The 24,369-nt window shown below is 44.5% G+C and overlaps 1 protein-coding gene across 2 annotated transcripts in view; it reads left to right on the forward strand.

Annotated features, from left to right (window-relative positions):
• The first annotated feature begins 459 nt into the window (after positions 1 to 459).
• Positions 460 to 24,369, forward strand: part of Micos10 (mitochondrial contact site and cristae organizing system subunit 10) — a 29,509-nt gene continuing 5,599 nt past the window's right edge. The window contains exon 1 of one of the 2 annotated variants that reach the window (XM_048350371.1): positions 460 to 602. In XM_048350371.1, coding sequence (XP_048206328.1) covers positions 539 to 602 — 64 coding nt within the window. In that variant the 5' untranslated portion in view covers positions 460 to 538. The remainder of the gene's footprint in view (positions 603 to 24,369) is intronic. The other variant, XM_048350372.1, reaches the window with a different exon arrangement.

The following is a 24,369-nucleotide window of genomic DNA, read 5'->3' on the forward strand; positions in this document are numbered from 1 at the left end:
ACCAAGAGTCTGAAGAGAACTTTGGGAGGAGTGACATCTTGGAGTTAGATCACCGGAGGAGAGACAAGGAAGATAAAGAAGGAAGATGAATGAGATAGGTGTCCAAGGCTGCCAAAAGACTTTCTGACTTGGCTTTGCCAGAGCAGTTTCTGGTTTGGTGATTTGGGGTGGGAACTTCACAGCAATGAATGGATGAATGAATGAATGAATGAAGAGTAGGCCTTCACTTAGAATAACTAAGCTTAGGAATGACTACGTCACGTGCCTTCTGGATCCGGAAAGTTCTAGGACTAATTCTAGAAAACTATCAGCCTCTCTCGGCTTAGAAGCCGCTCCAAGGTCAGAGTCGCCTCAAGCCTCCAGGCAACCTGTCACCTTGACGACCCAAACCGGAAGGGACGGGCACCACATGTAATCTCGCGATATCTAGGGAGTAGGCCTTCCGGGCCTGCAAGGAAGGCCGGCTCTCGCGAGACTTGCCGGGAGTCAAAGCGCGGGGGCCGGCCGTAAGGAAAAGCTGGAGCTGTGGGTGGGGAACATGTCGGAGTCCGACCTCGGCAAGAAGTGGGACCGGTGCATGGCAGATACCGTCGTGAAGATAGGTAAGGGCTTCCCACCGTTGGCTCGCCGCGTTCCGGGCCGAGGAGCTCCGAGTTCCGAAGGGAAGTCGCTCGGGGTCAGGCTGCGGCCTGCTCCGGAGCCTCTGGCCGACAGGTCACGGGGGCGCCGGGGACGCCGGGGTCGGCGGTGCGGCCCCTCCTGGGAGGTGGCCTCGGGGTGGCAGGTGGCGCGAGGGCTGCTGCGGCACCCGAACTCGCGCCCGGGGACCCTCCCGGGCCCCCCCAGCCGGAAGCGTGGCTTCGTGTCTGGAGGTCGCTGAGCCCCCCAGCTTGAAATAGCCGCCTCTGCAGAAAGCAGCTGCCAGGCTGTGCTGGGAATTGCCGTCATTCTGGACGCGTCCCCTCCTTTATCTCAACCTGAGCCGTCCGGGCCCGAAACTGGAGACCGTGGTGACGATCCCCAGCGAGGATTGATTGCCCTGGGACGCGAGAGCCCGGCTACTTTTCAGTTCTCATTGTAATTCCAGGTTGTCTTTTTTTTTTAAACACGTGTTATGTGACGCGACAGATTATGAAGTCATTATGTGGTTGCCTGGGTCTCCAGGAAAGGAGTGGAGGGGTGAGAAGGAAACTCATTAATTGAACCTGTCCTAAATGTCTGCGTTGTGCGAGAAGCATCACTTAGGTGATAAACTGTTTCTCATAAATAGCCCTTTTACACATTGTGGAATGGACAGTCAGGTGGAGGAATTTGCCCAGGTCACACTGCTAGTAAATGGCAATGTCGAGAATTTAACCCAGCTTCACTGGCTCCAAGCCCTGTGCTCTTTCTCCTATATTAAATTTGGTTATCTGAATTCTTTTTTTTTTATGCCAAGCCTGGGCTTGAACACAGGCTTGGGTGCTGTTCCTGAGCTTTTTTGCTCAAGGCCAGTGCTCTACCATTTGAGCCACAGCTCAATGCCTAAAAAGGTTAATTGGAGATGAGTTTCACGAACTTTCCTGCCAGGGCTGGCTTCAGGCTGTGATCCCCAGATCTTTTCAGCCTCCTGGTAGCTAGGTTTACAGATGTGAGCTACTGGTGCCTAGTCAAATTTGATTTTTTTTTTGGTAGGAAAATCTTAGGATATTTAAAAGGATTTAGGTCTATGTCCTTGAATGAAAGATAACTGGGAAAGAAAGTTGTAAGCTCTATGAATCAGAAATGTTCTCTTAATTTTTCATTGATGTATTCTCAGCCTGTAGAAGTATATAATTGTTGAATCAGTAAATGGAGTTAATTTGTCATAGTTACCATTCCACTCAATAAATTCAGCACTTAGCAGCTATGTGTTTGGGATTGAGTGATCTAATTGCTCTGCCTGTTTCCTTGTTTGTAAATTGCCAATGATTATTTCTTATAGGGCTGTTGGGAGAATTCAGTGAGTTAAAGACTTATCAATGGCACACTTGGAGCTTGTGCCAGTGGCTCATGCCTGTAATACACCTGTCATACTAGCTATGTAGGAGGCTGAAATATGAGGATCTTGGTTGGAAGCCACCCAGAACAGAAGATTCAAAGCCAATTAACTCAAAAGTTGGAAGTATAGGTGTGGCTCAGGTGGTCCTAGCCTTCTTTTTTTTTTTGGCCAGTCCCGGGGCTTGAGGGCTTGGGCACTCTCCCTGAGCTAGCACTCTACCACTTGAGCCACAGTGCCACTTCCTCCTTTTTCTTTTTATGTGGTACTGAGGAATCAAACCTTGGGCTTCATGCTTGCTAGGCAAGCACTCTACCACATTCCCAGCCCCAGAGTCCTAGCCTTGAGCCTAAAAAGCCAAGCAAGAATATGAGGCCTTGAGTTCAAGCCATAGTGCGCACACACACACACACACACACACACACACACACACTCTTAATATTAATCTGGAAGTGACAGAACTCCAAAAAACCAAGAAGCAGCTTGTTAACAGCTTTCATTTCAAGAGAGAAGATTTGACACCTAATACCTAGATACCAGCATAATTAGCAAACAATGATATAGAAGTTGGGAATGGGTTTGGGGATGGACAGAGTTGTGTGAGTCTCCTACTTTCTTCGCCTGTACCCTTCAGAGTTTTGTAGCTTTGGGTAAGGTCTCTTCCTCAACTATAAAGTTGTTAAAAGGACTTTACACAACTGAAGGGCAGAAAATTACATGGAATACTTAACCTGGCACTTTTCTGTTGAAGGAATAATGGCAGTAATATTGACATTTATTACTCTACCGCTGTTGAACTGGAGGCAGTGAGTTAGGTCTCTGTGGAGTGGATGGATGTTGGTGGTAGGTCAGAGGAGGTACGTACACTCAAGTGGAGTAATAAGTAAAAGTCAAAAAGAGCTTCAGACTTCCTCTGTAGAGGTTTTGTAAATCAAGTAAACAGAAGAGCAAGGTGATCCAATGACTTTGCAATGGAAATGGGCCTTCCATCCAACCTTTCTGAATAGCTGGGACAGATTAGAAGAGCCTGAGGCCAAGCTTTATTTATGTCAGTCATGGGGCTTGATCTCGGGGCCTGGAGGCTATCTCTGAGCTCTTTTGGTCAAGGCTAGCACTCTACCACTCTGAAAAGCATCAATCACTTCTGGTTTTCTGGTAGTTAATTGGAGGTAAAAGTCTCATAGACTTACCTGCTCTGGCTGGTTTCTAACCTTTATCCTCAGATCTCAGCCTCCAGAGTAGCTAGGATTACATGTGTGAGCTACCAACGCCCAGCTCTTTTTACAATTAAAAAAAAATTTTTTTGTCAGTACTGGGACTCAAGTGGTAGGCAGGCATGCTTGAGGCATGCTGAATCACGCCTTCAGCCCTAAGGTGAACTTTTTTTTCTGCCAGCCCTGGGACTTGAACTCAGGGCCTGAGCACTGTCTCTGAGCTTCTTTTTGCCCAAGACTAGCCCTCTTATCACTTGAGCCACTGCACTACTTCTGGCTTTTTTTGTTTATGGGTGCTGAGGAATTGAACCGAGGACTTCAAGTGTACTAGGCAAGCACTCTACCATTAGGTCACATTCCTATCCCCCCCAACTGAACATTCATTCATTTATGTATGTATGTATATATGTATGTATGTATATATGTATCCATCCATCCATCCATCCATCCATCTATCTATAGCCACTCCTGGAGCTTGAACTCGGGGCCTGAGCACTGTCCCTGGCTTCTTTTTGCTCATGGCTAGTACTCTACCACTTGAGTCACTGGGCCACTTCCAGCCTTTTCTGTGGTATTGAGGAATCGAACCCAGGGCTTTATGCATGCTAGACAAGCACTCTACCGCTAAGCCACATCCCTAGCCCCCAAACTGAACTTTTATAGAAGAGGAAATTGAAGTCTGAATAGGTTAAGTGGCCAGAAGTTAGGGAACTGGCCTTAGAACTCAGGTGTTCATTGCCCCTATGTTCGAAAGAAGAGGACTGGTTTGGGTGGAGTCAGGGCTGAAGTGTCTTAGAGGGATTTTGTTTTAGCTAACTGTTTCCTTGCCTTTGACATGCATTCTGCATGTTCAACACCTCTTTTAAATTCTGTTGCTTCAGCTCTCAGCAGTGGCTCATGCCTGTAATCCTGGCTACTCAGAAGGTTGAGAATCATGGTTTGAAGCCAGCCCAGGTAGGAAAGCCTGTAAAACTCTGATTTGCAGTTAACCAACAAAAAGCCAGAAGTGGAACTCTGGCTCAAGTTGTAGAACATCAGCAACCATAAGCAAAAAAGCTCTAGGACAGTGCCCAGGCCTTGAGTTCAAACCCCAGGACTGGCACCAAAAAAACCCTCCAAAACTTCTATTGCTTCATTGCACGTTGGTTGGTGGCAGTCATGAAATGGCTTTAAGCTAGCATTTATTTACTTATGGACCAGTCCCTGGGGAAAATAGAGAAGCATAAGATGTTTTCACTACCCTCTCCAGGAAATTGTGCTATGAATGGAATGTTGGTATGATTGTTCTGGAAATGTATCACGGGATGGTGTTGGAGTCGAGGGAGCTAGCGGTGCTGTGTGTGTGAAGTGCTAACCTGAATATATTTGCAAAACTTCAGGAACTTCCCCTTTAAGCAATGGAAGTTATAGTACCTCCTCCTATGCCAGCAGCTCAGTGGGAACCTCAGTAAAGGTGGTGTTTTATCTCTTCTTTCTCATCTAGATCACTTTTTTTTTTTTTTTTTTTTGCCAGTCCTGGGCCTTGGACTCAGGGCCTGAGCACTGTCCCTGGCTTCTTTTTGCTCAAGGCTAGCACTCTGCCACTTGAGCCACAGAGCCTATTCTGGCCTTTTCTATATATGTGGTGCCGGGGAATTGAACCCAGGGCTTCATGTATACGAGGCAAGCACTCTACCACTAGGCCATAGCCCCAGCCGTTTGAACTCAGGGCCTTGTGCTTGCCCAGTGTGCTTGTTCTGCTATTGAGTAGATCTACAGCCTGATGTTTTTCCTGGTTATTTTGGTGATAAATAGTCTGACTTTTCTGCCTGGGCTGGCCTCAGACCATGTTCTTCTGGATCTGGCTTCCTGTTGTTAGCAGGTTGGCTCTTGTTACAGGTATGAGCCACTGGCACCTGGCTCATTTGGCTAACTTTTGCCTCATCTTCATTTTTTCAACGACCTCTCCAAGGTTAGAACTTGAGTTAGTGCTAATGAATTGAATAGAACTTGGAAGTAAAACAAAAGCAGCACAGGGGAACTGAACTTGCTAAATAACACAGGATAGGAACTAATTACATGGGCAGGAGAGCTTCACTTTTTTTTCTTCCTTGTGCCTGTACTGGGGCTTGCTTAGGGCCTGGGTTCTATCCTTTAGCTTTTTTGCTCAAGGTTAATGCTCTACCACTTGAGCCACAGTTCCACTTGGAGATTTTTGGTGGTTAATCCAAGAGCCTCAGAGACTTTTCTGCCCAGGCTGGCTTTGAACTATGGGATCTTCAGATCTCACCTTCCTGAGTAGCTAGGACTACAGGTGTGAGCCATTGCCCGTGCTGGCTGCTTTTTGAGTTTGAAAATGATCAAATAAACTTGAGAAGGGGGTTTGAGTTTTGAGGGAGATGAGTTTGGATGCTGAGTGGGTGGTTCCATTGGTGATGGGATCAGAGAAAAGCAGCAGAGGAGGAGCGAGGAGGCCTGGGGGCTTTGTTAGAATGGCTCCTGGGACCAAGCTTACTTTCCTGTCCTTCTGAATGGGGATGGAGTCTCAGGGAATGGCAGCCTGCTCAAAGATGGCTTTGAGATTTGGTCCAGTGCAGGCTTCCAGCTGTTTTATTTTGGTTCTGCAGATACTGTAGAGAAACCACAGTAAACGACAGCAACTTGTGAGTCTGCTTGCCAGGCTTACATCTAAAGTGTTTTCATTCTTTTCCTAACAGTTTGCTGAAATGTGTCATCTACCTTCCCCTGACACTAGAGCTCAAATCCAGGGCTATGTGCTCTACCGGCTGACTCTGTCCCAGCATTACCCTCTGTGCACTTGATTAGCTTCTTTGGCACTCTTACCACTTGAGCCATACTTCACTTTTCACTTTTTGCTGATTAGTTGGTGATAAGAATCGTGAAGCCAGGCAAACATTTGTAATCCTAGCTACTCAGGAGACTGAAATCTGAGGGTTGTGGTTCAAAGCCAACCCAGGCAAGAAAGTCTGAGACTCTTCTCTAGTTAACAACCAGAAAACTGGAAGTGGCACTGTGGCTCAAATAGTAGAGTGCTAGCCTTGAGCTCATGGATAGCACCCAGGCCCAGAGTTCAAGCCCCATGACTGACAAAAAAGAAAGAAAAGGGAGAAAAAAGAGAAAATCATGAAGTTTTCTGCCTGAGTTCCCTTCAAAGTCGAAAAACTAGGATAGCTAGGTTTACAGTGCCCGGTCTTTTTGTTTTGTTTTTGGCGCTAGTACCAGGCTTGAACTCAGGGTCTGTGCTGTCATCATTTCGGTTTTTTGCTCACAGCTGGCAAGCTTACCACTTGAGCCACACCTCCAGCCTGACATCTTGCTCACTAATTGGAGATAGTCTCAAAGACTTTTCTGTGGGCTGGGAATATGGCCTAGTGGCAAGAGAGCTTGCCTCGTATACATGAAGCCCTGGGTTCGATTCCCCAGCGCCACATATGTGCGCCAGAAGTGGCGCTGTGGCTCAAGTGGCAGAGTGCTAGCCTTGAGCAAAAAGGAAGCCAGGGACAGTGCTCAGGCTCTGAGCCCAAGGCCCAGGAATGGCAAAAAAAAAAAAAAAAAAAAAAAAGTCTTTTCTGCCCAAGCTTTCTATTAACTTAACCCTCAGATCTCAGCCTCCTGAGCAGCTAGGATTACAGGCATGAACCACCAGCACCTGACTTTGTAGCAGCTTTTTATTTCATTGGGGGATATAAATTGCTGTTAATAAAGTAATGTTAGGAATGTATTAAAGTAGTCAAATGTGGAGTCCACTTCTGTATTTAAACAAGTGGTGGTGTTTGGTTTAAGCAGTAATGCCAGAGCCTTACTGCAGGAAATTAAAAGGATGAAGAACATTACATTTTATGAATGGCATGTTCCCTTAACTTTATGTGAGTGTGTCATTAATGGGTTTTGCTAATTCTGTGGATTTATCTAGTTTTTACCAGATTTATGGAATGTTCTGGTTTTCGTTCTTCAGAAAGAAAAGACTGTGCTGTTTATTTTCCTTAATGTAACCTGTCCTGTGTGTATCCACAAGCAGGAATAAGTCACTTTTTTTTTTTCTATTTTTGTGAGTCATGGGGCTTGAATTTGGCCTGGGTGCTGTCCCTGAGCTCTTTTGCTAATGGCTACCACTCTGAGCCACAGCTTCACGTCTTGTTTTCTAGTTGTTGATTGGAGATAGGAGTCTTAGAGATTTTCTTGCCCTGGCTGGCTTTAAACCTCTATCCTCAGATATCAGTCTTCTGAGTAGCTAGGATTACAGGTGTGAGACACCTAGTAGTTCTGGTTCCCATCAGCCGTAGCTGAGCGCTCTTAGCTTTTTTCAAGGTGTAGGGGGTTATATCTGTTGCCTGTTTCCCTGGGAAAACAGGATTTCAGATGAGAAAGTGCTGGCCTTGAGGGTCTGCTTCCCTGGAGTTTGAGAGTTCCTGAGCCCTGTAAATGTGGGCACAGAGGCCTCTTACAGTTGGCTCATCCTTGAATGGCAGACTGTGATGCTCATGACCAAGTTTATGACTGTGTGATAGGAACCAGGGCCTCATTGCAGGTTTCCTGGAGGAACCCTTTGAAGATTAATTGATGCTAGTATTTCCTAGGATATTTCATATCCTGGTCCTGGGATGAGATGAAAACTTATAATACTATGTCCCTTTTCTCTTAGGACTTCTAATTTATTTAAAAGTAGGAACAGAACCAGGCACCAATGTCTCACGCCAGTAATCCTATCTACTCAGGAGGCTGAGATCTGAGGATCATGGTTTGAAGCCAGCCAAGGGGCTCGGATGTAGCTCAGTGCCAAAGCACTTGCCTAGCAAGTGCAATGTCCTGGGTTCGATCCCCAGTACCAAAAGAAAAAAAAAAAAGGGACTGGGGATATAGCCTAGTGGCAAGAGTGCTTGCCTTGTATACATGAAGACCTGGGTTCGATTCCCCAGCACCACATATACAGAAAACAGCCAGAAGTGGCGCTGTGGCTCAAGTGGCAGAGTGGTAGCCTTGAGCAAAAAGAAGCCAGGGACAGTGCTCAGGCCCTGAGTCCAAGGCCCAGGACTGGCAAAAAAACAAAACAAACAAACAAGAAAAAAAAAGAAAAAAAAAAAAAAGAAGCCAGCCAAGCAGAAAAAAAGTTCCCAAGAAACTCTTCATCTCCAATTAACCACCAGAAAACCAGAAGTGGAGCTATGGCTCAAAGTGGTAGAGTGCTTAGCCTTGAGCAGAGAAGCTCAGGGACAGCACCCAGGCCCTGAGTACAAGCCCCACGACTGGCAAAAATAAATAAAATAAAAACTACTCCACTGAGATACATTCATGTAACCAAAAATGTTCCTACTTGAAGTGTGCAAGTTCAGTACATTCACAGAACTGTGTGACTATCTTCATGCTTGAAGTCTTAGAATGTTTGACTAGGCATCGGTGGCTCACGCCTGTAATTCTAACTATTCAGGAGGCTGAGATCTGAGGCTCATGGCTTGAAGCCAACGCAGGCAGAAAAGTCCCCATGAACCCCTTATCTCCACTTAGCCACCAGAAAACCAGAAGTGGTGCTGTGGCTCAAGTGGTAGAGCTTTAGCTTTGAGCTGAAGAACTCAGGGACAGTGCCCAGGCCCAGAGTTCAAGTCTCACAACTGACCAAAAAAAAAAAGAATGTTTTCTTTGACAGTACTGGGTACTGGGATTTGAACTCAAGGACCTGTGGTTGGACTCTACCACTTTCAAGTTTTTGTTCTCTGAGATGGTCTGTGTTACTCTGGCCGGCCTGGAATTGGAAATCATCCTGCCTCAGACTAGCAAGTGTTGGGATTACAGGTGTACTCCACTATACCTAGCTTTCCTACATGTGGTCTGGCTTTTTAAAATTAGTATAATATGTTCAAAGTACATCCATGTTGTAATGTTGTGTATCTGTACCATTCTTTATTTTTCCATTTGCCAGTCAATGGACATGTGAGTTGTTTATACTTTTGACTGTTTGAATAATGCTGTTGTAATAAGCTGTACAAGTCTTTACATGGGTTTTCATTTCCCTTGGATACATACTTAGTGGTGGGATTGCTGCTTTGTGTGGCAACTCTGTTCAACTTTGGAAGAAATTCTCTGTCTGTGAAGCTTCAGGGGGACATTGAATTTCTGACTTGTGAAAGATCACTGAAATAGTTGAGAACAAATCGGAGAGCCAGAATGAAAGCAGAGATGGAGGCTGATATACTATTGCAAAGCGAGTATGGAGGTGAGGTGATAAAAGGAGAGGGAGCCAGAATTGAGGTAGAAGCAGAATGCAGAAGGTAGAAGAGACAGATGAAGAGGTGGCCAGATAGAGTGATACTCATGAACTTGAACTGTTGAGCCACATGTAGTGACCATGCCTGTAACCTCAGCACTCAGGGAAGCTGAGGCAGGAAGTGTAGGTTGAGGCCAACTTGAGCTGCATAGGCCAGCTTTGGCTACTTAGCAAGACCCTGTCTAAAACACCACAAACACAAAAGATTGCTGCTTTGGGCTGCGAATGTGGCTTAGTGGTAGAGTACTTGCCTAACCTGCATGAAGCGCCCTGGGTTGGATTCCTCAGTACCACATAAACAGAAAAGACTGGAAGTGGTGTTGTGGCTTAAAGTGGTAGAGTGCTAGCCTTGAGCTGTAAGAGAGCTCAGGGACAGGGCCCAGGTCCAGAGTTCAAGTCCCATGGTCAACCAAAAAAAAAAAAAGGAAGGAAGGCTGAGATCTAAGGATCAAGGTTTGAAACTAGCCTAGACAGAAGAGTCCATGAGTCTGTTATATCTTCATTCAGTTAACCAACAAAAAGCCAGAAGCGGAGTGGTGACTGAGTTGGTAGAGTGCCATTCTTAAGTGGAAAAAGCTCAGCTGTAGAAGAGGCCCTGCTTGAAGCCCCAGTAGCAGCATGTACATGCATGCATGTGCACACACACATTTTGATATTAAAAATATTTTCTGGGAATGTGGCTTAGCGGTAGAGTGCTTGCCTAGCATGCATGAAGCCCTGGGTTCCATTCCTCAGTATCTTATAAACAGGAAAAGCCGGAAGTGGTGCCGTGGCTCAAGTGGCAGAGTGCTAGCCTTGAGCAAAAGAAGCTCAGGGACAGTGCCCAGGCCCTGAATTCAAGCCCCAGGACTGTCAAAAAAAAAAAAAATCTGATTGTGGGCAGGTACAGGAGTGGGAAACAGAGAAGGGATGACATTCCTCAAAAAAGAAATGAACTCATTACTTGAATTATGAAGTGGTAACTCCTTTGTACAATACCTTAATAATAACTACAATTATACTAAAGCAGTATTGGGGGGGGCGTTGTTTGTTTTTTTTGCCAGTCCTGGGGCTTGAACTCAGGGCCTGAGCACTGTCCCTGGCTTCTTTTTACTCAAGACTAGCACTCTACCACTTGAGCCACAGCGCCACTTCTGGCTTTTTCTACATATGTGGTGCTGAGGAATCAAACCCAGTGCTTCATGTATATGAGGCGAGCACTTTACCATTAGGCCATTTTCCCAGCCCCCAAACAGTATTTTTTGAAAGAGGCCATCAGACTAAATCACAGGAAAAAGAGAGCATGTTAGTGGGTTTTTTTGTTTGTTTGCTTGCTTTTTTAAGTATCAGTTCATCTGACTGATGTGGCTTACCAGAGAGCCTTAATGGCTGGCCAACGATTGCCTCTTGGTACCTGTTTGGAACTGATACGGCTCCATTTGATCACATGATACCCACCAGGTAGAACTGCAACAGTTGAGAGGATTTGTTTGATGTGGGAAATCATTCTCCATTTGTGGCAAAACTATGAGTAATGGAACCCTGATCCTGCCGGAAGGGAACTTCCTGTTAGTTTTACAGAATAATGTAATTAGGCACTTTACATACGGAACTTGAAAACATTAGATTTTTTTTTTTGTTCTGGTTGTGGTTTTATGCTTTCCTAAAATGTGGCCTGAAACAGTTTATTAGTAAATATGCTGACTTGCTGTCTTTGGCAAGTGCATTTCAGTATTCATTCCAAGTAAAAATACAAATATTTATTTATAAAAGTTGTTTAGTGAAGTAATATTTTTACAGTGGGCCATTGACCCCCTAGTGAAATATTAGGACATTGCTAGATTGAATCCTATTTATTTAAAGGCCAGAGGAAAACAGAAAGCTAATTGAATGCTCATTGATTTACCGCCAGATTTGATATATTAATATATTCTCCCTTAACTCATTGAGAAAGCTGATAGAATCCTTTCTTCTAGCAAGAAAAAGAGGTATGTACAAATTGAGAAGCTGATTATCATTTTTTCCTGCTGGGGAGGGAATGCCAGGTCTTGTGCACTATTTGTGTGTGCTCTGCCACTGAGCCACACCCATGGATTTAAGTCTATAAGAAAATGTAAATCCAAAAGAGTTAAAGGAATTTTTTCTCTTGGTCATGGGGCTTGAACTCTGGCCTATACAGTGTCCCTGAGCTCTTTTGTTCAAGGCTAGCATTCTATCACTTTGAGCCACTGTGCCACTTCTCATTTTTGTGGTGGGTGATTGCAGGTAAGAGTCTCATGGACTTTCCTGACTGGGCTGCCTTTGAACCATGACTCTCATATCTCAGTTGCCTGAGTAGCTAGGATTACAGGTGTGAGCCACCAGTGCGTGAATAATAAAAGGCATTTTTAAGAACAAAGTTGGGGGGCTTATATTACCTAATTTCAAGACAAGCTACAAGACAGTGTAGTATTGGTGAAGGGATACACATATAGATCAGTAGAACACTATATATATAATCCAAAAAGTAGTCCCATAAATACATAGCCAGTTTTTTTTCTGCAAAGGTAATTTAATGGCAAAAGAAAAATGTTTTCAAGAAATTGTACTAGAATAGCTGAGTATCCATGCAGAGACAAAATGTACCTCACAGAAAGGATCGTAGATCTGAATGTTAAAGCTCAAAGTACTCTTACCACTTGAGCCATGGCCCCAGCCCTATTTACACTTGAAACGGTACAGTTTATTATTGCACATAAGTTAATTAAATTATTGCCTCAAAAGTTAATTAAATTGTGTGTGTGTGTGAGTGTGTGTGTGACTATGGAGGAAAAATGAGCAATGGAATTTTTTAAAACTTGTTTTTAAGAAGCATGGAGAACAACGAGAACTACCACACTGTATGTGGAAGTGGCAATTAGCCCCGCCACTTTGGAGAACTGGCTTCAGTATACTAGAGAAAACCTCTGAACCCTGTGACCCAGCCAGTCCATGCCCAGTGCTTGTCACTAGGACCATTTGTGAGTGGTGTTGTCTCCGTGTGATGACGGCCATTACGGTAGTGATAACAAGCAAACTCTATTCCAAATAGTGTGTGCCAGCCTTCTACACCTTGTGACTCCTTTCCAGAAAGTTGAGAGCTGGCAAAACAATATTGTTAGAACTCAGGAGTAGAGGGGTACAGGTGGGGCTCAGGGAGGCTCTAAAGACCGGTGTGCTGCTTTGTGGAAATTCATGGAGTGGTTAGTTTTCTATATGAATGACGTGTTTCTAAAAGACCTGCACTGGGGCTGGGAATGTGGCCTAGTGGTAAAAGTGCTCTCACTTCATATACATGAAGCCCTGGATTCAAGTCCTCAGCACCACATGTTTAGAAAAAGCCAGAAGTGGTGCTGTGGCTCAAGTGGTAGAGTGCTAGCCTTGAGCAAAAAGAAGCCACGACAGTGCTCAGGCCCTGAGTTCAAGCCCCAGGACTGGCAAAATAAATGAATAAATAAAAGACCTGCACCTGTCACGGATGGGAGTGCCACTGTAAGGCGAGAGAAGCCAGCTGTAGAGCCTCGTGAGGGACGAGCCCATTCCCCGCACACACCTGAGTGCTGAACAACAGACAAGCCAAACTGTCTCTAGGGAAGAACGCTACCTGGTCTGAGGATCATTAACCTCATGCTTTTCTTTGCTTTTCTTTTCTTTTCTTTCCTTCTTCTTCTTCTTCTTCTTCTTCTTTTTTTTTTTTTTTTTTGCCGGTCCTGGGCCTTGGACTCAGGGCCTGAGCACTGTCCCTGGCTTCTTTTTGCTCAAGGCTAGCACTCTGCCACTTGAGCCACAGTGCCTCTTCTGGCCATTTTCTGTATACGTGGTACTGGAGAATCGAACCTAGGGCTTCACGTATGGGAGGCAAGCTCTCTTGCCACTAGGCCATATCCCCAGCCCCTCATGCTTTTCTTAATTGAGGAAAGTACACAAATGGGAAATTTCTGCTAAAAAATTATTTTGACCCTTAAATCCAACTGTGTTATGTAGCATGACAATAAAGTGGATTTTTTTTGTGTTGTTTTTTGGTTTTTGGGTTTTTTTGGTACTGGGGATTGAGCTCAGGACGTTGCACTTGCTAGGCAAGTGCTTTGCCACCGTGCCACATCCCAGCCCAAGTGGGTATTTCTTTAAACTTGCCACCAGCTGTGGAATAGAAACATTGGCATAAATCAAAGGAAGTTTCTCCTGGGCACATTAACAGGACCTGCTGGGTGGGTGTGATGTCCCATCTCTTTGGCCCTTGACTAGCCCAGTTGAATTGCCTCTGGGAAGTTGCAGGGTATGGTTTCAAATGTCCCCTAGAGGTCAGCTCTGGATGCAGAAGGTACCGAGGAGAGTTAGAGGGAGGGCTGAGCAAGTGGATTTTTCCAGTCAGGTCTCCAGCCCCCCTTCTCCCTAGCCGAGAGAGAAGCTCTACATTGATATATTCTATATGTCTGTTTTCTATGGAACGTTTTATTTGGAAAGTAAAATTTCATTTCTTGGGGGTGAAGAGGAGTGGGGATGGGGAAAGCTGAGAGTGCTAGTTATCTCAGTCATTTTATATATTAGAAACAGATCCTGGAGAGGTCTCCTGTAGGAGGATTTGTTTAGAACTTTGTTTCTCCACCCCTCAGGGTCTTATACACCTGGCACATGCCATGGACCTCCATATGCTGGTTGTTACTTAGGAGCTTGGTTTAAGACAGTTGGTGAGCTGGAAGTGTGGCTGGGTGGTGGAGCCCTTGGCACAGGCAGAGAGAGGGTTCCATCCCTAGCACAGCTGAAAAGGAAAAGATGATCTTTGTGCTTAGTTTCTGATTTTGTTTATGATTGTTTGCCCCAGAGACCATCCTTAACTAAGAGGGCTTGAGGGAGTTTGCAGTGCATGCCTTGTAAAGCAGGATGGAGTTCAGGAGACAGGGCTTACATACTGCTTGGCTCCTCAAACAGCAACTGAAGGCTAGGATTATTATAGGCCCTGAGCCACCAGCACCTGGTGCTTCCATTATGTTTTGAGTGAGGGAATAAAAAAGACCTAAGAAGCTGGGCCACCAAAGGAAGAGTGGGGTTTGAGCTCAGGGCCTGGGTGCTGTTTCTTAGCTTTTTCTCTCAAGGATGGTGTTCTGTTACCTGAGCCACACCTCCATTTTTTTTTTTTTTTGTTAGTTGGAGATGACACCTGTAATCCCAGCTACTCAGGAGGCTGAGATCTGAGGATGGCAGTTTGAAGCCAGCCCAGGCAGGAAAGTCTGTGAGACTCTTATCTCCAATTAACCGCCAGAAAACCAGAAGTAGCTCTGTGACTTAAAGTGGTAGAGTGTTAGACTTGAGTGAAAAAACTCAGAGACTGCCCAGGCTGAGTTTAAGCCCCACGACCAACAACAAAGAATGATAGCTTTAGGGACTGAGGATATGGCCTAGTGGCAAGAGTGCTTGCCTCGAAGACATGAAGCCCTGGGTTTGATTCCCCAGCACCATGTATACAGAAAATGGCCAGAAGTGGTGCTGTGGCTCAAGTGGCAGAGTGCTAGCCTTGAGCAAAAAGAAGCCAGGGACAGTGCTCAGGCCCTGAGTCCAAGGCCCAGGACTGGCCAAAAAAAAAAAAAAAGAATGATAGCTTTAGAAACTCATCTGTGGGCTGGGCGCTGGTGACTCGGGGCCATGAGTTCAAGCCCCACAACCAGGAAAACAAAAGTCAGACTTTTCCTGCCTAGTGTGGCTTCAAATTGAGATTCTTAGATGTCAGCCTCCTGAGTAGCTAAGATTACAGGTGTAAGCCACAGGTGCCCAGTGCCACTAATCTTATATTTCTGGAAAAGATGGTCTGTAATCATTGAAAACATTCGCAATTTACTTACTGTTCTTCTCAACCTGACATTCATCTCTATCAGCTAGTAACTTCTACTTGGGACTTTTCCTTTTCTTCACTCTGAAACGGATTTGGTCAGTTTTGGTGCATGGAAGTGCAAAGATGTGGAGAAGTCATGGGGGGGGGTGTGTGGGAATGGTGAGTGGTTAAAAAAGAGTGTGTACACTGCTGTGATGTAAAGCTAGTGGGTATGGTTTCTGCACCTTAGGTTTGGAGCCTTAATAGAGAGAGATTTGGGGGCTGGGAATGTGGCTTAGTGGTAGAGTGCTTGCCTAGCATGTATGAAGTTCTAGGATCCATTCCTCAGACCACATGAACAGAAAAGGCCAGAAGTGGCACTATGGCTCAAGTGGTAAAGTGCTAACCTTGAGCAAAAGAAGCTCAGGGACAGTGTCCAGGCCCCAGGACTGGCGAAAGAGAGAGAGAGAGAGAGAGAGAGAGAGAGAGAGAGAGAGAGAGAGAGAGAGAGAGAGATTTGGAGACCAAAAGTTCCTAATCTTGGCCAAGTAGTTGTTTTAATTTGCACTGCTTACCTTTAATACTATCTTTCATTTCTGTCCAGCTTGGAATACTGGAGACCAAAGAATGTAGATGAACAGAAAGGAGAGAAGCTGAAGCTTGGGCCTTGTTGCTAGGGGTGTGGTGCAATGGAAAAGGGCTTGCTTAGCATGCCCAAAGTCTTGGGTTTGATGCTCCATACTGCAGACAAACAACACTAAGAACCTTAACACTACTAACACCGCCAAAAATCCTGAAGTTTGGCCCTATCCCCTACTGCAGTGGTCTCTTCCTAACCCCTCCCTCCCTCCCTCCCTTTTTTTGAGGTGGGATTTTACTATAGTGCCCACACTGGGACACATGGGCCTAATGAGGACATGGGTCCTCATGTCTAAGCCTCCCAAGTGGTGGGATTACAGAGGACCCCCCCCCCTTTCTTCCCCTCCTTTCCCATTCCATTCCCTCTTCTCCCCTCCCTGCCTCTCTCTCTCCCCCCCTCCGCTCCCCTCCTCTACTCCCCTCCTTGCTCTTCTTTTCTCTCCTCCTCTCTCCTCCCCTCCCCTCTTTTCATGGCCCACCCCTTTTCAGTGTTCTACCTCTGACCTCCACGCCCAGTTCCACCTCTTTTCCACAAGAAGTGAGCATATATAATTGCCTGGGGACTGAGGCACAGCTGTTGAATGACCATGCCCTCCTGACTGGAGTCCAGCCAGTCTGCAACATTTCTTTTTTTTTTTTTTTTGGTCAGTCCTGGGCCTTGGACTCAGGGCCTGAGCACTGTCCCTGGCTTCTTTTTGCTCAAGGCTAGCACTCTGCCACTTGAGCCACAGCGCCACTTCTGGCCATTTTCTGTATATGTGGTGCTGGGGAATCGAACCCAGGGCCTCATGTATATGAGGCAGGCACTCTTGCCACTAGGCCATATCCCCAGCCCTCTGCAACACTTCTTCCTAGTTTTCATTCCAATTTTTAGTATATGTGCTACTGGAGCTTTCTTTCTAGTTTTCAAAGAGTGAACATTATGTGCACCACTGCTCTGCTCCACGCTTACAGAAAAATTCCCTAGTGTTTTCTACTTAATCAGTGCTAACAAATGATGATAAGGCTAATGTGTATAAAGGAAAAATTATTAGTATTTGTTTCCATTAAACTATTCCTTTGAATCAGAGGATGGATGGGTATACAGAGGTGCATTAACTTTCACAAGGAGAATCCAGCTGCTGATAGGAGGAGGAGATGGTGGAAATGTTTGGACTGAAGGGATTTACTGGAAAATACGATTTTGAGTAGCTGTTAGGCCTCCACCAGTGCACAGAAAGAAGTACTTCCTGGCTTGCTCGTTGACAGTTTCTCATTGATTCTATGTAATGTCAGGCTTTTGTTTCCATTCCTGATTGTCAACCATCTGTGGTTTTCTTGTTTTGCTGAAGAACCAAGGGCTACATAGTTACAGAGTACCCATAGCATAATGAGATACTCCAGAAAGATAAGATGTGGTGCCTTACTGGAGACACCCCTGGCCATGCTGGGCTCCAGGCTTAGCAAACAGTAAGGGTTTGAGGCTTCTTTCCTGCTTGTGCATGCTTAAGGTAAGTCACTGAACTCTGAGTTGTTGTCTCTTCTAATGGATGGAATCATAATAAGCCCATAAGCGGTGCTACCCAAAATGTTATGTGAGCCTTTAATTGTGTTTATCTGCCCTTAGTTATTCCACCTCTTTTTTTTTCTAGGCTCCCTTTATTAATCTTTAAGCTTCGTCTCATTTTCCTACATACTATGCCCACATGAGAATTAATTATATTCAGTAAAATGTCTACATCCATGTTTCTTGTTTTATGCATTCTTGCAAGTTGTGTGGCTGTCAGAATTCTGAATGTGGAGTCATGTTCTGTATACCCTCATTTAAAGAGCCCCTTCTGTGAGCTCAGTGTTACTTGAAGCACTGCACACCAGTAATGACTTCCATATTTGCCTGCCCTATCTTACTTATGCTGACTGGTTTTCTTGTTCTGATCAGAATCCTGGTAATTGATGTTCACCCGAGAAATTCCAAGAAAGCCCCTGTCTAGTCTAGATGGCCACAGGAAGGTTAAGGTCTTGTAAATTAGCCACCTTCTTCGTCTATTTCCTACAGCCCCTGCAGCAATATTGACTTTTGAGAAGCTGATTAGCCAGACTACATTTGCCATCCCCAGATCTTTGGTCTGGCATGCTTTCCTGGTTAATTCACATTACTTGGCATCTCTACCCAGACACCTGGGGCAATCTGTCTTTGCCTCAAAGGATTAAGTAACACACTTTGGAGCTGACTTATAACTTTTTTTCCTCATAAGTTGGGCCCTGAGCATCTTTCATAAATCAGGAATGTTTCTTGGAAATATAATTCTCACTAAACTCAGTCCCAAGTGTATTTTTCTATAAAAGCATATTCTTGTTTGTTCTGTCATAACAAATGCATTTGATGGTTGTAATTGCATTGATAGAAACAGGATTGAACAGGAAAGCAATCTTGTTATTGATAGGTCAATTACATTTGATCTATTTCAAAGCATAAATACAGTTCTATTAAACATAAGACAACTCTGGGAAAACCACTTAAGACAGTGATCTAGTTCACAATAGATCTGAAAGAATCCCCTACTTTACACACACACACACACACACACACACACACACACACACGCACACCATGCATTCCTATAAATAAATGCTAACAACAGTGAAATACAACTAATCACCAGAGGGGGGGTAGTGGGTTTTAGCTGTGGCTCACCCACAATGTGATCTTATATTTAGACCAGCAAGTCCTGCTTTAAGGCAGGCTTAACTACTGTGCATTTGATGTTTTTGGAGTAGTATCAGGGAAATGACAACTTAATATTGAATTCTATGTGTCAGTCAGCACTAGAGCCATAACATTTCCTTGAGACAAGGATAGTGTAAGGTTGTTTTCACTGTGTATCAGAGCAGGTTGAAGTTACCCAGGTTAAGTAATTGGCTAGAGGTCAGAAAGCCAGCTGCTCAGGTTGACTTGCCCTGGGTCACAGAGCCTGTTGGTAAAGGCTAGAGCCTGGATTGCCCAGGGCCTTCTTGCTGCAGTCACTGCTGCTGCTTCTCCACTGGGTTTTTGGAAGCCGTTTTTTTCTTTCAGACATGTAAGAATGAAGAAGCTTATGGCACCCACACTAGGCTTTTAATTTACAAATTGCCAGATCAGTTTGCTACTTGAGCATTTTGCTCATACATGTTGATGAGAGTTATACAGAATAAAATAGAATTGCTATTCAATGTGAATAAGTTTTTAGATACAGATTAAAATTTAGCACTGGTGAAATGGAACGGAATGAAGCAAAAGAATACCTGCTTAGCAATTGGGAAGCCCTGAGTTCAAACCCCAGTGAGACAAGCACGCGCGCGCACACACACACACACACACACACACACACACTCATTCATTCTCCAAAAGTCAACAATTTAAAAAAACTCAGCACATGTATATGGTAATTAATGATGACCATATAAGTTGCTATAGTTGGGTGCCACTGGTTCATGCCTGTAATCCTAGCTACTCAGAGGCTAAGATCTGAGGATAGAGGTTTGAAGCCAGCTGGGCAGCAAAGCCTGTGAAATTCTTACCTCTAATTAATTACCAAGAAAGTCAGAGGTGGAGCTGTGGCTCAAGTGGTAGAGCACTAGCTTTGAGCAAAAACGCTCAGAGACAGAGCCTCGGCCCTGAGTTCAAGCCCTAGGACTGGCCAAAAAAATAAATAAAAGCTGTTGGTAAATAAAACTATCTCCTTTTTTTCTGGTTTTGTTTTGTTTTTTGAGTCTTGCTGTGTTGCCCAGGATAGTCCTGTACTGGACTAAAGCAGTTCTGCCTTCACCTCCCAAGTAACTGGACTGAATACACCTGGTTTTCCTTGTGTGTGGGGTGTGTGTGTTTGTTTTGCCAGTCCTGGGGCCTGGACCCAGGGCCCGAGTGCTCTCCCTGGTTTTCTTTCTTTCTTTTTTCCCCTCAAGGCTAACACTACTACCACTTCAGCCACAGTGCCACTTCTGGCCTTTTCTGTTTATGTGGTGCTTAGGAATCGAACCTAGGGCTTTATACAGGCAAGGCAAGCACTCTACTACCAAGCCACATTCCCAGTCCCATGTGTTTGTGTTTTAAATAGAAATGGTTCTAAGTGAATTTCGATGTGACTTTTTGTTGTTGTTGTACCTCTCCAAAAATGTTCTCTCTAATGGCAATCACAGCTTTTACAAGGTTGATTCAGCAGGAGCATGTATTGCTCTGTCTTGTTCTGTTTAAAGGCTAACATCCAAAATGCACTTCTGCTATCAGATTATATAGCCTCTTAATTCCTGCTGATTGTTTCCTTCCAGCTATTTGCAGTGTTCACATAAAGCAGGCTTTATGACTTGGGATGCAGCATATGAAATAAAGTTGCACCAAGTTCGAGTACCTGGAAATTCTCCATGACCACAGTGACCATTAGCATACATTTATCTGTTTTCTTACCAAAATGTACTTGGGGCATGCGCTGGTGTGCCTTTCTTTCTTGTCCTTTGAATGTGATTACAAAATCTACCTTGGCATAAAATACGGCTACATTGCACATGTAGTTATTGGGAGCAGAGTCCTGTGTTCTTTTTGTAATAAAATTGTATCAGGTGGCCTATTAAGGAATTGCTCCTCCCTAAAATGTGTGTTTATCTACTAGCCAGTTTTATAATATCCTTTTGGGCACTAAGCATGCATTAAATTGCACGGTTAGATTGATTTGAGATAATTTCTTTTTGAAAGAGTTTGTGCCAATACTCTTTCTCTCCAAAAGAAATGGCTTCAGAGAGTGGGCCCTGTGCCTAATGTCAATTCCATACAGTCCTCTGTTGTGGATTTTCCTTGCCCTCCTGCCCCTGACAGCTGGACTTTGCCATTAGGAAGATATGTACCTGTGATCAGACCTTTCCTTAGGGGTATTTGTCACTGCAGACAGCATGGAATTCTGAGAACAGGCTTGAAATCTGAAAGGCAAAGTTATATAAACTATACTCATAGTTAAATATTTGCTTCCAGGGGAAGGTGAAAAATGCTTTTGTACTTTTTCCTTTGGCTTCTTCTTCCAGAAGAGCTTGTCATGCAACAACAAGAAAAAGTGGCCAAAGGCAGAGAAAACTCTTCTCTTTCCATGTTGGTTTGTTTTTATTGTAAGACAAACCTTTCATGTTTTATTGTTATAAAGTTTAAACCTGGCCTAGAGGTGCCAGTCTTTAGTGGAAACAGCTGCAGAGTTGATGTCCCTTGGTCAGGTGGGACTTTGCTTTGAAGCAACATGTTGCCTATTAAAAGAGAATTGAGCGTGTGAGAACTTGAATCTGTAAAACTCATCAGGGCTCCTAACCAAGATAACTAACTTTAAGTAAAACATTGCAATTAAACGTCATTTTATGAATTACTCCTTTTCTGAAGAGAGTGTCTTAAAAAGATAGAAACAACAACAAACACTCCTAAGCATTGAAGGCATAGGGGCTCCATTTAACAAAGAGCACAGGGCTCATTCCTTGATCATCATACCTTTTGGCTGGTATGGTCTATGGTTTTAAGTTTGTGTTTATATTGCAGATACATGCTGTTAGCAAGAGCTCATGGGGTGGCTGGGCATCTATCTGAACCCTGGAGATGATTGTTTTGATTGAGCAGCACTGTAGCTGTGGACTTAGCATCAGTTTTAGTCTCCTACTAGGAAAAGTTGAGCATCAGAGAGCTCTCTGTCCTTGGGGGAAAATGGAAGAGACAAGCATGGAGTCAGAGTAACAAGAAAAATGCTGAAATATTTTCCTTTTGGGCTTTTGATTTTGTTGCCAAAAAATTGCCTCCAGATGGAGAAGAGCAAAAGCTCTGATTGTGAGCCATTATGTTTTTACTGGCCTGCCTCCTCTTCCCGTTGCCTGGTTTGGAATCTGTAAGCCAGTCCAAATCCTTTACCTCATTTTCTAGTACCAATTTACTGACTTACTCATCTTCCAGCTGCAAGGGGTGAGGCAAGTTGCCTTGAAATTGAGCCCTTTGCCATTTTATAAACTGAGCAATCGCAGCAGATCCTTAGCCATGGAGGATCAATAGCAGTGGCTGTAGTTTCTGAGTTCTTGAGTCACTCAGACTAGGTGGACATCCCTGTTCCTGTGAAGTGTGTGGTAGCATTCGTCTGGAAATGAATGTGAGCAAGTGCCGTAGGCTTGTTACCATGCTGGTTGCTGAGCGCTGTGGGCTGCTTCAAGGGGAGCACAGTTTGTGTTTTGAGGGTACCTTAGTTCTCTGGCAATGAAAGCTGTGTGCTTCAATTTCCCTTGGGAGGTGGCACAGTGGGATTGGGAATGGAGGGGAAGGGAGCATCTCCTTGCAGTGGGCACAGTGCTGTTGGAGCCTGGCAGGCTTGAGCCCACCTTATTCCCGACAAGTAATGAACTCATGGTGCTTGAGCCAGCATGATTCCATAGAAGGTGGTTTGATTTATTTAAAAGAGGATTTTTTAGGGGAAATTATTGGTAGGATATTCAACAATAACATCCAAGTGTTACTTTTTTTTCCCCATCAAATTAATTTATTAGGTTAAACAGCTTAAAGACAACTCATTTTGTTCGGTACCCTTCTAGAAAAGATTTCAAGTTTTAAATGAACTTCTAATACATAAAACAAAATTATACCATACACAAATTTCAGATCAAAATATAGCACTCTGTTTTTTTCAGTTTTCTTACCAAATGTTACTTTTTATTATGCCAGCATTGATCATTAGTCTTGTAAGCTGACTTCTTTTCTACCATCTTATTAAATGGAAATTAGGATACCTAGTGATTTTCTGATACAGCATTTTAAAGTTTGGTATTAAAACAGTATGTGACATTGGGGCTACTTGATGAAGGAAACTGATGAGTTTTTAAAATAGAATTCTTGTTCATATAAGATGATACACATAAGCAGGTCATGTAACTAGGGGATATCTTCCCAGGAATTCATCCTCAGGAGGTTTCATCATAGTATGAACATCAGAGTACTCACAATCCAAGATGGTGTGCCACTGCACACCTGGACTACCAGGTGTAGACTGTTGGCAACTACAGACCTGCACACCATGGTACTGTGTTGAATACTGCACATAGTTGTAACACATGGCAAGTGGTTATGTATCTAAATGTGTCTATATCTAAACAGAGAAGGACCACTAAAAATACAGCATAGAAGGTGTACTCCTCCCTAGGGCATTTAGCAAGAGTAGTGGCACAGGACTGGAGGTTACCCCTGGGAGAGTCTGGGAGGGATGGAGGAGTGAAGAGGGGGTCTGCGGTGGTCCTGGGCACCTCTGCAGATTTCACGAACACTGCACACAGGCGACACTGCATTTGTTTACTTTTATTCTATATTAACAAATTAACCTTGCCAGGAGCTAGAAATACAGTGAAACACAAGCCTGCTATGTTTGCTGGACACCAGTGGTTAGTGCCTGTAATCCCAGCTACTAAGGAGGCTGAGATCTGAGCAGAAAAGTCCATGAATCACTACAGAGTCCAAAGAGGAGGTGTGTGGTTCCAAGTGGTAGAGTGCCAGCCTTGATCAAAAAAGCTAAGGGAAAAGGCTGGGAATGTGGCTTAGTGGTAGAGTGCTTGCGTAGCATGCATGAAGCCCTTGGTTTGATCCCTCAGTACCACATACACAGTAAAAGCTGGACGTGGTGCTGTGACTCAAAGTATTTTTTTTTTTCTGTTAAAATTAAAAGTGTAGAGCTGAGCATGGTGGCTCACATTTGTAATTCTGGCTACTCAGGAGGTGGAGATTAGGAGGCTTATCTATTGTTTGAGGCCATTTGGGGCCAAAAGAGTAGGATTCTTTGGGGGGCCAGGGCGGGGTGCCAGTCCTAGGTCTTAAACACTGGGCCTGGGCAGTTCCCTGAGCTTTTTATAGTTCAAGGTTATCCTCTAGTACTTGAGCCATAGCTCCATAGCTTTTTAGTGCTTAGAGATAAGAGTCTGCTGGACTTTCTCCCCTGAACTGGTTTTGAGCCACTATCCTTAGATCTCAGCCTCCTGAGTAGGTAGGATTACAGTTGTGGTACCTGGCTAGACCAAAAGTTTTTGAGAGCTCATCTCAACCAGTAAAAACTTAGGCATGGTGGTACACCTATCATCCCAGTCATGTGGGAAGTATAAATAGGATCATCTGCTAGGCTGCCCTTGGCAAAGGGCGAGGGGTATGGGGCAAAGCAGTAGAGACTCTGCCCTGACTTCAAGCCACAGTACTGCCAAGAATATAAAAATAAAAACTATAGGCAACAGAAAAAGAGGACACAAGCACACCCGTTAGCCTAGGCTACACAGTGTCGGGGTCACAGTGCTGTGCCTTTGCCTTACCCGCTGGCAGGTCTCCAGGGCAGTAAAGCACAAAGCAGTGTCCTCCTATGATACCAGTACCCCCTGAACCCCCCAACCGCCCTGGGCTCTTCTCAGGGGAGGGTCACTCTTTCCAGTAACATGTCCATGG

The sequence above is a fragment of the Perognathus longimembris genome, chromosome 7 (assembly GCF_023159225.1).
Source record: "Perognathus longimembris pacificus isolate PPM17 chromosome 7, ASM2315922v1, whole genome shotgun sequence".
NCBI lineage: Eukaryota > Metazoa > Chordata > Mammalia > Rodentia > Heteromyidae > Perognathus > Perognathus longimembris.